General features: G+C 39.3%; 1 protein-coding gene across 1 annotated transcript in view; it reads left to right on the top strand.

Annotated features, from left to right (window-relative positions):
* LOC145995147 (urocanate hydratase-like) overlaps positions 1-16,889 on the top strand; it is a 145,833-nt gene that overhangs the window by 53,826 nt on the left and 75,118 nt on the right. The window contains exons 7-8 of the mRNA XM_083131699.1: positions 3,548-3,658; positions 14,828-15,001. Of these exons, the coding sequence (XP_082987825.1) occupies positions 3,548-3,658; positions 14,828-15,001 (285 nt within the window). The remainder of the gene's footprint in view (positions 1-3,547; positions 3,659-14,827; positions 15,002-16,889) is intronic.

A 16,889-nucleotide genomic window follows, 5' to 3' on the forward strand; every position in this document is an offset into this window, starting at 1 on the left:
AAAGCTAAATAATCCGTGACTGAGAGGCTTGAGGTATGTTTCCTCTTTTATTATCTTTGTGAGAGCATAAACAGACGTCACGATTGATTCTCAATGACTAACCTATTCCAACTACACTCGTATTCGGCATGTTTCACAACAGTAGTTGAAAGTTGAAAGAGACAGAGGCCTCAGCCATGTTGATTAGGATCTCCCCATGGTGTTGAGCAGAGGCCTTCAAACTCTCAGGACCATTGAACTGCTTTCCCCATTTGAAATACCTGGCGAGCTACCAAGGGTGGGTTGACTTTTAATGATTATTCCTTGTTTACAAAGTTTATTATTTTTAGTTTCCCTACAATATACAGAAGATACCATTTCTTAAGGAGAGTTTATAAACACTTGTAAATACTTTTTCACAAAACAGAAAAATAAAAAAAATACCACCTAATCATTATCACCTTGCTAATAAGAATGACACTTTCATGAACATTTTATGTTAATATTCAAGGGGTCCCCGATTTAATAACGATTATATGAATTCGAAATGTTCACCCCAGAGTGGACTGAAATCGCGAAATGTTTATTGCGAAGTGTAACGCTGCATGTCATGTTTTGAGATCCATTTTTGTTTTGCATTTAAAATATATATATATTATTTGAGGACAACATATAAATCACATAAAAAGGTGAAGTTGTAGTTGTAGTAGATCTTTCCAGACAAAAACACTTGCCCAATAATCAATCTTCCACCATTAATCAATCTTGCCCAATAAGCGATGTGTTCTGTAAATCTGCATTTTCTACATGGCGAGAGTCACATCGGATAGCTGGAATCGCGAATTGTAGCCAACCCCTTTGGAGCTGCTGGAAATGACCCCGCTAGCTACCGGTAGCTCGCGATCGAGTGTTTGGCGATCCTTGGTGTAGTGGCTAACCATGTCGTCTTGTACTCAATCGGTCACGAAATCGGTTTTCGGTGTCGACACAATTCACAGTGGTTCGGATCCTATCTAAGCATAACGGGGACGTACAGTGGGATCCATGAGTATTACCGTCCATCACCATGTTCGTGCACTTTATTTGACCCAATAAGAGCTTCAAGAATTAAAAGAAACTCAAACAAGCTGTTGACAACTTCTGCACCAGCATGCATAAAAATCCATCGCTTAAAAACACATAGGATGTAAGAAAAAACATATGAAAATAGTCATGGACAATTTGCCGAGCAATACTAGTGTACGTATAAGGTATTTTCTTACTATGTTGAATAGTACATAACTACATAAACAAGATTTAGACCTTGTTAGTTGTTAAAACACCAGCTGCACCAACCAGATTATGTACACATTAGGCGCAGTGCTCATTTATGAATAAATCACCGAATATTTCATAAAAACATTATATACATGTATACAGGGTGATTGGTAATTCGACCTATTCCTGGAAAGGGGTGATACTAGAGCACATTTGCAACAAATTTGACCCTATGCACCAGGGGTCGGAAATCAATGGGTTTCGAGTTATTGCAGTTTGTAGATTTTTGTGACATATTCCGAATGGCGACCAAAAAACTACTAATTGTGAAAAACTACTACACCCTGGGCACTCAATTGACATGTTGCTAACAGCTGACGAATGAGTGACTACTGCGAAAAAAAATCATGCCCAAAATTTCCATACCCACAGAAAGAAACAGTCATTGGAGCTCACGTCATGAAGAAATTTGGAAATTATCGTTTAAATCGAAGAGGATTACTCAAAAAAATGTTAATACACTTAGCGTAAAAATTACGGATAAAACTTCCTCGTTTCATAAGCTCTTCAAAAATATACAAATGTTGTCAACTGGCACACGGGTTGGAGGAAAAATCTGAATATAAAGCGGAGAAGGTGCGTTGTAGAGCCCCATCATCTGACAAGAATTCTGTGGACGGACGAATCCAAATTCGACCGCGATGGTGTTACGAATTTTCATTATGTGCATTTTTGGTCCCTTAAGGGTGATAACCCCAGAAAATCTAAAGAAAAGGCTCACCAGAGAAAATTCTCACTAAATGGAAATCATCCACAATCATGTGATCGGGCCATTCTATCTGCCACAAAACCTAAACGGCATTAACTACGAAAACAAAGGGAAGAATTGACGACGCTGCTGGAGGATGTGCCGCTCGCCACAAAAAGGGGTATGATTTACCAACATGATGGCTGCCCAGCCCACTATTTCCGGGGTGTGAGACAGTGGCTGGACGACAATTATCCCATGCGATGGATTGATCGAGGCGGCCCGACCCCCTGGCCTGCGAGGAGTCCGGATTTGACGCCATGCGACTTTTCCATTTGGGGTCACACGAAAGAGTTAGTCTACAGTACACCAGTGGATTCCCAAGAAGAGTTGAGAGAGAGAACTGTGACCGCCACCCAATACATAAGAGACCGAGTGTCAACGCGAGTGACTGTGTCTGAAGTACGCCGCAGGCTGCGTGCTCTCATACGTAACCGGGGGAGGCAATTTGAACAGGATTTGTAGTTTTCGTAACAGTTAATTCTGACAACCTGGAATCAAGAGAATGGTAAATAACATTATTATTTCACTCATTTTCGTTCCTTTATTTCTCACAACCGACAACTTCTTTTCACTTTACGAAGAGGTCTACAACGCGCCTTCTCCGCTTTATATTCAAATTTTTCCCCCAACCCGTGTGCCAGTTGACAACATTTGTATATTTTTGAAGAGCTTATGAAACGAGGAAGTTTTATCCGTAATTTTTACGCTAAGTGTGTTAACATTTATTTGAGTAATCCTCTTCGATTTAAACGATAATTTCCAAATTTCTTCATGACGTGTGCTCCAGTGACTGTTTCTTTCTGTGGGTATGGAAATTTTGGGCATGATTTTTTTTCGCAGTAGTCACTCATTCGTCAGCTGTTAGCAACATGTCAATTGAGTGCCCAGGGTGTAGTAGTTTTTTGGTCGCAAGTCGGAATATTTCACGAAAATCTACAAACTGCAATAACTCGATACCCATTGATTTCCGACCCCCGGTGCATAGGATCAAATTTGCTACAAATGTGCTCTAGTATTACCCCTTTCCAGGAATAGGTCGAATTACCAATCACCCTGTATTTAACAAGTATCCTGCATTTCTTAATAATTAATTTACTTTCCTTTGATGATATTAGTCACACTTAACAGTGTTCGGAAAGTTACTTTAAAAGTTACTGAACTATAGTTACAGTTATTAATTTTAGAAACTAACACAGTTGTAGTTACTGGTACTTGAAAAGAAACCGTAAGTCTGTTTGCTCAAAATTTACAAACACATTACACACAAATTGCTATTCTGAGCAAAAACAGGTTTCTTCTTAAATTTTCTATCTACGTATTTAAAACGCAAAGATCTCGAGCATGAAACGTGAACTGTTGGGAAGGTTGAAATATGAGTTTGCGATAAACCATAAGCAGCTTTTGGTTTGTCTCATATTCTTCATCCATACAGGCCAGATTTATAATATTGCAGACACACATCCACACATAATGACAATTATAATATTTTTATATTCTTAGGTGAGCTACGAAGCTCTGAAGAAGCGCCACGACCAAGGCTGGCTTTTGGAGATTGAAGATAATCTGGAGAAGTTGATGAGGAGGATTCGCGTGGCAAAAGTGAAGAAAGAGGTAAGTACTTTGTAGTTTTTGCTTCATATTCACATCAAAACTTATGTTGGTGCACGATTTCATACTTTTGATTATCCATAAAAAGAAATGGTAGACTCCGCTGCTCACTATGTTCATAAACATTACGTGGCAATTATCAAATGCGTTCGTTGAATTGTTTGTTCTCACGTGCAGATTTTCGAGATTTTCAGAGTGTCGGGAAATTTCGAACGTCGGGATTGAAAAACATTTCCCGTACCGACCAAAGAAACTCTGTCCCGCACGCCCCTAAAGTTTCTAGAAGACTTATTCAGTGTTCAGAACAGTATGGAAAAGCTTCCGACTGATCTCACGTGTACTTTCTCTCCTACTCAGCTAACTGGAGATAAAAATACTGTTGCTCTTAGAGCGATATCTAGTTGGATATCACAGTAGAGAGAAAAAAAAACACCTCTAGATAAAAGCAGCAGAAGGAGATTGAACCGCACAAAACACTGGTCTTTCGACGAAGGGCATGTTTTTAATTAAGTTCCGTGTTTGCGTGGACATTTCTGGTTTCTGTGGGAGAGTGCTTTTAACAGGAATTTATTTTTAATTAGGTTCCGCGTTGGCTTCCTGCTACAGAAGTCTTGTTTCCACAGCTGCGGAGAAGAGAAAAGGTACTCTTGAAAGGCTTCTCACAAAAACAAAAGAAGGAACAACTAACTGGAACACATCAATACTTCACCAATGACACCAACATTCTTGAGGCGATAACTGATGTCCGTCTGAACCTGGAACTAGTTGTGGTGTCGTAAATTCTGAAGCATTTTAAATGCTTTCAAGCCAGATTCGAAAGAGACGTTATAGGAAAGAGGAAGAAAAAATTTAGTCATGATGGACATTAGTCGATTACTAGAACCATCGACTAATGAAAATCAGTCGTTCGACTACTATCAGTCGAATCAGTCGTTCGACTACTATTAGTCGAATCAGTCGTTCGACTACTATTAGTCGAATTAGTCGTTCGAGCGAGTACTATTAGTCGAATTAGTCGATCGACCATTATCAGTCGAATCAGTCGTTCGAGTACTATGAGTCGAATCAGTCGTTCGACTACTATGAGTCGAATCAGTCGATTGACCACTATCAGTCGAATCAGTCGTTCGACTACTATGAGTCGAATCAGTCGATCGACCACTATCAGTCGAATCAGTCGTTCGACTACTATTAATCGAATCAGTCGTTAGACTACTATTAGTCGAATCAGTCGTTCGACTACTATGAGTCGAATCAGTCGATCGACCACTATCAGTCGAATCAGTCGTTCGACTACTATGAGTCGAATCAGTCGTTCGACTACTATTAGTCGAATCAATTTTTCGTCTACTATTAGTCGAATCAGTCGTTCGACTACAATCAGTCGAATCAGTCGTTCGACTATTGTTAGTCGTTTGACTATGCTCTGTCCCGAGAATCTCTGGCGCGAGTGTACAAAAACAAGTCTCTGCGCAAGTAGAGACTCGAGATGGCTAATTCGACTAATACGGCTAATTAAAATAACTAATTCGACTAATATTTGTCGAAAAAGTAGTCAATGTTTTGTTCATACTAACGCCTAATTAGTCGATGGTGCCCATCACTAGTCATTACAACGCCATTGGTGGATCTAGAATTTTGTCAAGGAAGGGGCACAGAAATACCGTACGCATGTAAGATGTAATATTGGATGTATAATGTGCAGAATTTCCTGGACATTAAACTCAACCTCAAATATATATACCTGTCGGCCCCGGTGGCGGAGTGGTTAGCACATCGCGCTACGACGCCAGGGGTCCCGGGTTCGAACCTCGGCCAGGGCATGGATGTTTGTGAGGGTCCATTCATAAATTTCATCATATCATCACTCATCTCCATCTTCGCATAGCCAAAAGTGTCACAAAAGGCGAAGTAAAATGAAGCAAATCAATCAATATGCACATACCTGTATATCACATTCACACTGAGGCATTTACAAGTGCTCGTTTTAGTCTAATTTGTGGTCAGATAAACTATTCGGGACTTGAACTGCAAAGAGGAATCAGAACTACTGTGCAATGTAACTCCAAGAAGAAACGAACCCAGAGCTATTTCATTATAAGAGGAAACAAACCCAGAGTCCTTTGATTACAAGAGGAAACGCACCCAAAGCCCTTTGATTATTTGATTACAAGAGGAAACGCACCCAGAGCCTTTTGATTATAAGAGGAAACGAACTCAGAGCCATTTGATTATAAGAGGAAACGAAACCAGAGCCCTATGATTATAAGAGGAAACGAACCCAGAGCCCTTTCATTATAAGAATAAACGAACCCAGAGCTCTTTGATTATAAGGGGAAACGCACCCAAAGCTCTTTGATTATAAGGGGAAACGCACACAGAGTAGGGTTGGCCAGATCCGGATCCTGGCGGATCCGAAATCCGGATCCGGTTGGTTCCGGATCCGTTTTGCCATCCCACATGCGCTTCTTTGGAAAGTAAGAATGTGCTTAAAACATATTGTTACCCGCTAATATACATACATACATATATATATATATATATATATATATATATATATATATATATATATATATATAATATACATACATACACACACATATAATTAATTAATTAATTAATTAATACACTTACAAGGGAGGTCTAAGTCTCCCCCTCCGATTTGCATGAAACTTGGCAGGTGTATAGAGGTCCCCCCTCAAATATCAAGACGGCCTCCCCGATGGCGCAGTGGTAGCGTCGTCGCCTTGTAATCAATGGGTCCCGGGTTCGATACCCGGTGGAGGCACAGTCCCAATTAGCCTTACTGTGCATAAAGTGGACTTAAAACAACAAATCAACCAACCAAATCAAATGTCAAGATGAGGAGAAATTGAAGTGGGGATCTGACCCCGAAACCACCCTAAATATGGCATAGGAAGAAACAGGGGGCATAGGGCCTCTCTATACACCTATCAAATTTCATGGAAATCGGATGGGGACACAGGGGTCAGATGATCCCCACGTCAATTTGTCCTCATCTTGAAATTTGAGACGGGTTTTGCCCCCTAAAAAAGTTTTTTAGCCGAAACAAAAAAACACGTATTTCTTCCTTTGGGCCCCTCTATACACCTGCGAAGTTTCATGAAAATCGGAGGGGGACACAGGGGTCAGATCCCCACTTCAATTTGTCCTCATCTTGACAATTGAGTGGGTTTTGCCCTGTAAAACCGTTTTTTTAGCCGAAACAAAACAAACACGTATTTCTTCATTTGGGCCCCACTATACACCTGCCAAGTTTCATGGAAATCGGAGGGGGACACATAGGTCAAATGCCCACTTAAATTTGTCCTCATATATTGACATTTGAGGGGGGTTGCCCCCTAAAACAGTTTTTTAGCCGAAACAAAACAAACACGTATTTCTTCATTTGGGCCCGTTTATACACACACCTGCCAAGTATAATGGAAATTGGAGGGGGACACAGGGGTCAGATCCTCACTTCAATTTGTCCTCATCTTGACATTTGAGGGGGTTTTGCCCCCTAAAACCGTTTTTTAGGTGAAACAAAAAAACACGTATTTCTTTCTTTGGGCCCGTTTATACACACACCTGCCAAGTATAATGGAAATTAGAGGGGGACACAGGGGTCAGATCCTCACTTCAATTTGTCCTCATCTTGACATTTGAGAGGGTTTTGCCCCCTAAAACCGTTTTTTAGGTGAAACAAAAAAACACGTATTTCTTTCTTTGGGCCCGTTTATACACACACCTGCCAAGTATCATGGAATTTGGAGGAGCATAGTGGTCAGATCCTCACTTCAATTTGTCCTCATCTTGACATTTGAGGGTGTTTTGCCCCCTAAAACCGTTTTTAGCTGAAACGAAAAGACACGTATTTCTTCCGTTGGGCCCCACTATACACCTGCCGAGTTTCATGGAAATCGGAGGGACACAGGGGCCAGATCCTCACTTCAATTTGTTTTCATCTTCACATTTGAGGGGGTCTTGCCCCCTAAAAATGTTTTTTAGCTGAAACAAAAAAACACGTATTTCTTCATTTGGGCCCCACTATACGCCTGCCAAGTTTCATGGAAATTGGAGGGGGACACTTAGATAACCTCGCATGTTAGTCTTACTCTTTGTAATTATATAACACTGCATATATTATAATGTTCTATTTTAATTTGTAAAACTGTAACTCTAGAACAATTGTATAATTTTTGTATAACATTTCTATCTTGTTATATGTGTTAAAGGTTTCATCCTGGAATGGAATGTCTCACATTTATGTGTGTTTTCATTTGCAATACATTGGAATGAATACATATTCGTTTCAATGGCGTTTACAAAATCACCTCTGACATTTTATGTTAAACAAGTAAGATTTTTTTTGTGCACGAGTGTGTTAGCCGATGCGTAGCAAAGTATTTTAGGAACAACACTTGAAAAAAATTCTTGTAGGACTAACTAATGAAAAAATTCTTTGTAATCGAAGATCATAATACCTTTTAAGGTGTGGTAATATTATAATGGGATTGAGATATGAAACTCTCGGATCCGGATCCGGATTTTCGGATCCGGATCCAGATCCGGAACTTTCGGATCCGGATCCAGATCCGAAACTTTCAGACCCGGATCCGGATCCGAAATTTTTGGATCCGAAACTCTCGGATCCGGATCCAGATCCGGAACTTTCGGATCCGGATCCAGATCCGTAACTTTTGGATCCGGATTTTTCGGATCCGGATCCGTTTGGCCATCCCTAACACAGAGCCCTTTGATTATAAGAGGAAACGAAACCAGAGCCCTTTGATTATAAGAAGAAACGAACACAGAGCCCTTTGATTATAAGAGGAAACGAACACAGAGCCCTTTGATTATAAGAGGAAACGAACACAGAGCCCTTTGATTATAAGAGGAAACGAAACCAGAACCCTTTGATTATAAGAGGAAACGAACCCAGAGCCCTTTCATTATAAGAAGAAACGAACCCAGAGCTCTTTGATTATAAGGGGAAACGCACCCAAAGCCCTCTCATTATAAGGGGAAACGCACACAGAGCCCTTTGATTATAAGAGGAAACTAAACCAGAGCCCTTTGATTATAAGAGGAAACGAACACAGAGCCCTTTGATTATAAGAGGAAACGAAACCAGAGCCCTTTGATTATAAGGTATACCATTAATAGGTTTTGTGATGTAGAAGTAAATGTATCTCATTTGTTTTAGCAATGATTACACAAAGAAAAACTTGAAAATTCATGTCCTCGGAAGAAATTGTCACAAACATCAGAAATTTTTACTTAAAATTCCAATCAACAAGTCCCAGAGTCGATTTCCAGTGTTGCCTTATTTAAATGTCTAATAAATATCGTCCCGATTAATGTATTTGTGGTAGACTTTATGTTATTCCCTTACTGTTTGTAAAAAAATATATTTGGTTGCAGTTTAATGCTAACAGTACTTTTCTCAATACTCAGCCATTGCTTATGGGAGGGTTTGATGGATTGATTTAGTTTATTTTACTTCGCGTTTTGTGGCTCTTGGTTAATTTGTGAAGGTGGGGATGAGTGATGAAATGATGAAATTGATGAATGGACATTCACAAACAATCAAGCCCGAGCGGGATTTGAACCCGGGACCCTAGGCATCGCAGCGTGATGTGCTAACCACTCGGCCACAGGGTCCAGCTTTATGGGAGGGGTACGTGTCCTCGTGTCTCTACCGCTATATCCACCAATGTGCAGTGGCGCCGAAACCCTGGAGGGGGGGGGGGACGTGCAAGGGGGTCCGGGCCACCCAAAGTTTGTTTGGGTCCCCCACTTGCAACATTGTTTTCAAGCAAAGTATTGAATGTGTGATGAAAATTTCATAAATTCATTGTGGAATATGTGTGAACATTGTAAGTCCTTATTTCCTCGGATTTATATTACGAATGCTTCTTTTATTTACAATTATAATTTTTTTGCACACAAAGAGACGGTAAATTGCACAGGATTCTCTTCTCGACATTATCAACACAATGTGTAGGATATTGCCACAAACAAATTTGTCTGTGATATTAGCCAGGGGCCCCGGATTCGAATCCCGCCCTGTTCTTTGCGAGTGTTCCTTAATCAAATTCGTAATTTAATCACTCAATCTCATCGTCGCGATTAGTCAAAATTGTAAGAAAAGCGACATAAGTGTTGTAAACATAACATGATAATCAGATTCTCAATAAAAAGTTACATTTTGTACACTCAACGGCAAATATAATGGGAGTCAAATTGTCCACCGCTATTTTCATTACTTTTTTATTCTACCTTCTATGTTGTTTTAAGGAATAAAACTGCGTTGGATCGAAGCCCGCTGCTTATTGACGTCTTTACTTCAATTCATTATCATCACATTGTGTAATGCAGATCGAATTAAAATGGTAGTGGACAATTCGCGTACTGTTTCTTTTGCCGTTGTGTGTACAATTGTATAATCAAAACATAGTTTTAGATTTGCATTACCGGTGAACCCCCCCCCCCACGCAAACTGAAACTCGGTATTTATGCTTTGCTTAGCTTAGCTCTGCCCCCCCCACCCATGTCGGAAGAAATCGTCCAAAAAATGACCTTTAAAAAATGCACTTATGACCTCATACATGCAAGAAAATGAATGCCCTATAAACTTAGAAAAATGACCTAAAAATTCTGAAAGATTTGTAAAACAAATTTATAAACTACCAAGAGAAATTCAATCAAATTACAAATTCACGTTACAGTATCTATCACATGTTAATTGCGCATGTTAGTACAAGTAAGAAAGTTCGCTTTTTGTCATCTTTTACTCTTTAAGTACCGAGTTGCAGTTCACAACGAAAATCATATGAAAATTTTTCAGAAGTGAATGATTGTCGGTTTTTAGACAAGGGAGCCTTGTACACGGAAAAATTTCTCTCGACTTCAACCGACACAAGAGGAGCGTACTTGAAATGAACAATAGCACTTGCTGTTAAGTCACTTTCAATTCCATTGAGTGCAAATTGCTTCCCTGACAAAATATCCGATACAGAGCCCAAAACTTTGTACCCCTTGTTTTAACAATAATCCGTCTGGCAACAATATATTTACTGATAGAGGGGGAAATCACATTGTTTGAGCTGAATTGCTACACAACTGCTTGTGTCAACAATACTGGACAGAATTTCTTTGTTTCTTCAAACACAGTCATTCAGAACTGCGTTGAAGGCAATGAGACGAGAGTCGGGAACATCTCTCCTTCAGAGGGTTACATTTGCATGTAAAATGCCCCTTCTGTTACCAAAATGTAGAAAAATGCATAAAATGACTTTTGAAAGGTGGAAAAATGACTTAAACGGTTTAAAAAGTTTAAAAATGCCCTTTACTCCAAAAAGGGTCAAAAAATGCAAAACAATGCCCTAACAAAGGCATACCAATTAATTCAATATACAAACACATTTCTATCTATTTATGCAATGTTTCTGCCTTACCAAAAAAAGATGCATTTGCATCAAAATCATAGCCTTTGTAATTAGTATCGTAAAACCACAGATAAACGTATTAACGGGTAAGGATTGCGTCGAGATCGTACTGCTGTCTGAGGAGAGAAGTTCGCGTGCCATTGCAATCAACGACACCTTTTAATATGTGTAAGTTACGTAGACCCCAAAGGGTACGCAATATAATATAGGCTGCAGTGCAATGGCTGTTGAACTTCTAGACATATACGATCATGCATGTTGGAATATTTTTTTTTGCTAAGAGAGAAACAATGCTTTTGGACCTTCTCATGAATCAGCGTGCCCCACTTGTTTACATCCTCCAATGCATCAACTGTCAGCAATGAATGAATTATTAAAAGAATCGGGGATTCTCAAACTGCCAGAGACAAAAAAAGGCTTAGTCAGCCGAAAAAACAAAAGGTGCACACGAACATGACACCACAACTCCACTTTTTGCCTCCTTTTAAGACTAAAAAAAGCCAAACAGATCTCATCCCTATCTAAGCAATCGAACACAAGAAGCCACTAAAAATGAAACCGCGAAGGGGAGCAAAAGATGTGGACATTCGCTCGTAAAAATATTTTACTTTAACCCCTTTTTTTGTTCCCAAGTTTGTTAACTCTTGCCTTTTTTCGTCTTCGTCCTTTCTCGAGGGTTCCGTCGCATCGACATAAATCGTGGTTTTTATACCACTAGCAGAAGAGAAGGGAGGAGACATGAATCTTGGGTTGTCGACTGAGAGGAGACCGAATAAAGGAGGAAGAAAAATCGTTGTGAAGGGATGGAAGATGGGAGGGAGGAATCATGACTGCGCAACCAAAACAATGAAGAAGGGTGTGTTTTAGCGCTGCAAACTAAGGGGAGGAAATAAGAGCTTTTCTGGGAATAGACACGCGCCTCGGAAAATTATAAAAAGTACTCGGGAGGAAAGGGGGGAGTGAACAATATCGGTGATGAACCAAAAACAACGAGAAAAATACAAGATGACGCTATCAGAAAATATGTTCGCCCACTTCCTTGAGTCCTTGCAAGAAAAAGGAGAATCGAATGTTGATAAAAATCATCTGGCTACCACAAGGAACGCCCGGGTTCGAATCCCGGGGCAAATGATTTGGACCAGGATATTTTCCAATCATTTCCCATCTGTATTGAAACAAATTTCATAACTTGAAAACCTATCCTCAGCATTTCCCAACTCCCAAGAGCACTATAAAAGGGGTTAACAACCTGCCTCAGGAGGAGAAGCCAACGAGAACACCAAGGATCGAGATCGGGTCGCGAGAGCTCGACAGTGCCGGACGCGGAGAATCGACTACAGGGCCGCCCAGAAGCCGTGGGGCCCAAGCCGGTGCCTGTCCAGACAGCTTACCGACAAGGAAGAAGGAAAATCAACTAATGCGTGACAGGAAACATTATCTCAGTGACTGCATCGATCTTCATGATACGTAGAAGGAACATTATCAGAAGGTTTAACCACCTCAACATTTTCCAGAATTGCTTATAGGAGATTGCCTTAATTTAGAATGGCTTTCATTCACATTTATGAACATTGAAGCGCCTTTGGAATATATCGAAATTCCCAACTGAAATTTCGGTTTCAAATCTGGATTTCATCGAAAGTATAAACACAGGAATGAAAATCTGAAAGATTATCTTTCCTATTTAACCATAACATGAGTTTCGTATCAACTTGAAGTGAAGGATTATAAAAAGAAACAACTCAACATCAAAACGGAAAGGCAACTAATTAAAGTACCATAATAACTAGAGCCATTCGGATAGATTTTCAAATCTCAGGGTCTCATACCCTAATTATAGGGGTGACATTAATATCCTCGCAAGTAGGATTTCATCCACACATTTTTTCCCCAAACATTTAACAGAAACAGAGTGAAGTGATGACAACGTGGAATTTCTTGATTGGACGTCATTTCCACGTTCGAGTGTTACTACTGTCAAATATTTCGAGTTATACCAGTGGATCCCAAAGTGTGGGTCGGGGCGCCGTGGCTGGCTTACAGGAAATGCTATAATATTTTTACTGAAATGACATTCCAAATATGTGCTTATTTAGTACTTTTTACATGTAAAATGTTTCTGAATTTGAAATATGTGTTACTTTTTTAACTTAAGGCAACTTATCTAACCACACTAACTGAGCGTTGCAAGTGTTACATTCTGACTGGGGCGCCGCTGAAAAATCTTGAAACACTAAGGGCGCCGTGAAACGAATATTTTTTTAAACCCCTGAGCTATACTATAGGGTTACGACGAATTGTTACGAACATATCAATCACAAAAAATAAAGTGTGGGGTATTTGTGCCAACGGTTCGGAAGAGGAGTTTAGGCGTTAGAACTTTGCAGATCTTCAAGTTTTATATGAAATTTCGCTCAAGTTTTGTAAATTCTTGTCCATCACTAAAATGTAATTAAAAACTGTATGGAGATTTTATTTCCATAATTTGATATCTCAAGGCGATACGTTGCCAAAAAAAAAAAAGAGTTGTGTGCATGAATGAGAAACGCCAATTCTAAACAAAGCTTCCTAAAAATGTTAACAACGTTTTTTTTGCTAAATGCTTTATCACAAAAATGTGTCTTAGGTTACTTACGGACTAGTTCGACATCATTCTGATATTATATGAAATCAATTGAGATCAACAAATGTAAGTTTTCGAAATGCTGTTGTAGTTGAGTTGGTGTTTTAAGTCCACTTTGTGCACGGAAAGGCTAATCGGGACTGTACCTACACTTTGAAATGGGATCCGAACCACTATATGCCTCCACCGTGTATCGAACCCGGGACCCCTTGATTACAAGGTGACGACACTACCACTGCGCCATCGGAGAGACTCTTTAATTTTTCGAAATATAGTTTCGTATGCTTTAAGAAGATTTAGGTAACCTTGCTATTGAAACATTGACTATTTGTCTTCATGAGTATTTTTCTCAATATTTGTTAAAGAGGACACGTTCAAGCAGTGTTCCTTATTGCGTTCCCACAACAGGAGAAAGTAAAGAATAATAAGTATGTAAAGCTCGAATTTATGTTCGTCAAAGCCATGAATATGTGTGTATTAATCTCATCGTTGAGGATGTAGCTCAAATGGTAAAAAATTATAATAAAATAATAATAAAAAAGGAAAAAGAAAGAAAAAAGGTGGTAGAGCGCTCGCTTAGCATGCGAGAGGTACTGGGATCGATAACCAGCATCTCCAAATTGTTTTGTTTCACCATGTTTACAGCTTCTGAGCAAAATATTATCACTCAAAAATATTTTATTCATTGCTAAATATCTACTATAATGGCTAAGATGAAGCGCTAACTCTTATCAAAGCTTAGTAAAAGTTTTATGAACGTTTTCTGTGACTATGTACTATTGAAAACAATCTTGATGAATGGTGTACTGATGAAACAAATGAAAAAAAAAATGAAATGTTAATGTGTTACCAAAAATCTGAACCTAGAAAATCTGTCAAGGAAATTAAGTATTCTTATGTTGAAGACCCGTCTTAGCTGCATGTATTTGGAAGACTTTCAAAAACTGAAGCTATGAAAGCTGAAATATTAAATCCATTTGGCTTAATGCTGGTTAAGTATGTAGTGGTTGTTTTGTAGGGCATTATATTTTCTGTTCTCCTGCAACATTACTCGTAATTAATGCTAAACTAATATTCAATTTATATTTTTTCCAGGCTGTGAGCATCGGTTACCATGGGAACGTGGTTGATCTGTGGGAAGGATTGGTAAAGGAGCTGGAAACGACTGGAGAGAGACTCGTTGATCTTGGGTCCGACCAAACATCATGCCACAATCCGTTTAATGGAGGATACTATCCAGCACAACTAAATTTCGATGAAGCACATGAGGTAAGGTATCTCAACGTAAACCATGCCTGTTTGTATTTCAACTTGCAATGAATACTTTTTTTTCCACAGAAAGCTTATTAACATTACACTGACCTTACTAATTGCCAATGAAGAAAAATCCTTTGAAATTTACGAAACGTTGTTCCTTGATTGGTTGGCGCTTACCGCCGTGGTGTAGCCTAGGCAGTCTCCGCCATTGGGTCCGAGCATTAGTGTACCTCTTCATTCTTCTTACTTTCATGTGAAATATGCACACGCACACAAGATTACTACACTTCACTGAATTTAGTTGGAATTGTGGGTCAGGGTATGTCAGAGTCTAAGGGTAAACTTTTGTGTATGTAAATTTCGAATTGATGTTTAGAGACATAACTATAGAAGATTCACATTATACTGGATGAAATGGGATATCACCCGGCAACAGAACACAATCGCGGTCTATTATAATTTGAACATTGTCTCGACGTGTACATTGTTGCAGTTATGTTTATTCCGACAAAAACATTAACATTTACATCTCGCACGGGTTTGAAAACGTACACATCTATTTTTCAAAAAATTGGAAACAAGCAAAAAATACTTAGTCTCAATAATATGATTTTTGATAATTTTCATTGAGGTATGCCCATTTATTTATATCTTCTTCTTTTATATCTTTGGAATTGTGTAGTTCCTACAATTCACGAGTTCTTTCACAGAAATTCACTAAGAGGTCAGCCCCAATCATTCCTCTATATTCCTATTCTGTTCCCAGCCTGGCCGTCTCTTTCTACAACACGTCGTCGCCTTGTAATCAAGGGGTCCCGGGTTTGATATCCGGTGGATACACATAGTGGTTCGGATTCCACTTTAAACTGTAGGTCCAGTTCCGATTAGCCTTACTGTGCACAAAGTGGACACCAACTCAATCTCTTTCTACAACATTCCAGTCACCCACGACAATGAATCATGATCTTTTCTTTACCATAATTTCTTCAATCTTTTCATAAATTTACCCAACCACTTCTTCTGTTAATCCAAACTAATGTTTTAGTAAAATTACTATCTTATCTACATTTTTCTCACAAAATTTATTTCTACTATTGTTGGTTACTGATAGGTAGCTATAATGCTGATTGTTGTCCGTTTTTGACTCCCTTTGACAGACAGGAGCACGTATCAACTGACATGGTAAATATATCACTATAGTGGAACCACAAGCAAAGAAACCTGCGCAGACTCGCGACTCCTGTGCACCGTACTCCCGCCTGGAAGGAGGGGGGGGGAAAGTGGACCATGCTTCCTTATGGCCAGAGCTGAACGGAAGAAGGGAAAGCTGCGCGGGGACTTTTCGTTCAAGGTTTTTTTCCTTGTGGTCGCTCTATATCAGTAGCTAGTATTATTTCATTTCACGAATTATATCTGTAGTTGTTTCCAAGAAATCAAAATATATCTACAGGGTGTATCACATGTAATGGCGCAAACTGACACAGTTGAAAGTACACGATAATAGAAGCCAAAAAGTCTCAGTAAACATGGGTCCGCACACGATCCGTTTTCGACATAATTGCGAATGTGTGATTACAACCCGCCACTGACTTCATTGTTTATCGTCGTACCAGTTGGTAAAATGCTAATAATACAGTAAGAAAAGTCATTGGAGATCTCATTGCTTTTATTGAACATTCTACTTACTTTAACAAACGTTAGTACGTATGTTACATGTTACAATTACTGTATACTCGCACCTGTTAAAGGAGGTGTTCAAAGTGTCGTCCTTTTCATCTGGATGCAGTACTGTACGCGATTCCGCACCGATTGAGTTTCGAATTCTTTCGAACAGCCCCGGTTCATTTCTGAATTGGTCACAAGCATGTACAATTAATTCTCTGTACTGATTGTATGCATC

This window comes from Lepisma saccharinum, chromosome 1 (assembly GCF_977018435.1).
Source record: "Lepisma saccharinum chromosome 1, izLepSacc3.1, whole genome shotgun sequence".
In the NCBI taxonomy this organism is placed as follows: Eukaryota; Metazoa; Arthropoda; class Insecta; order Zygentoma; family Lepismatidae; genus Lepisma; species Lepisma saccharinum.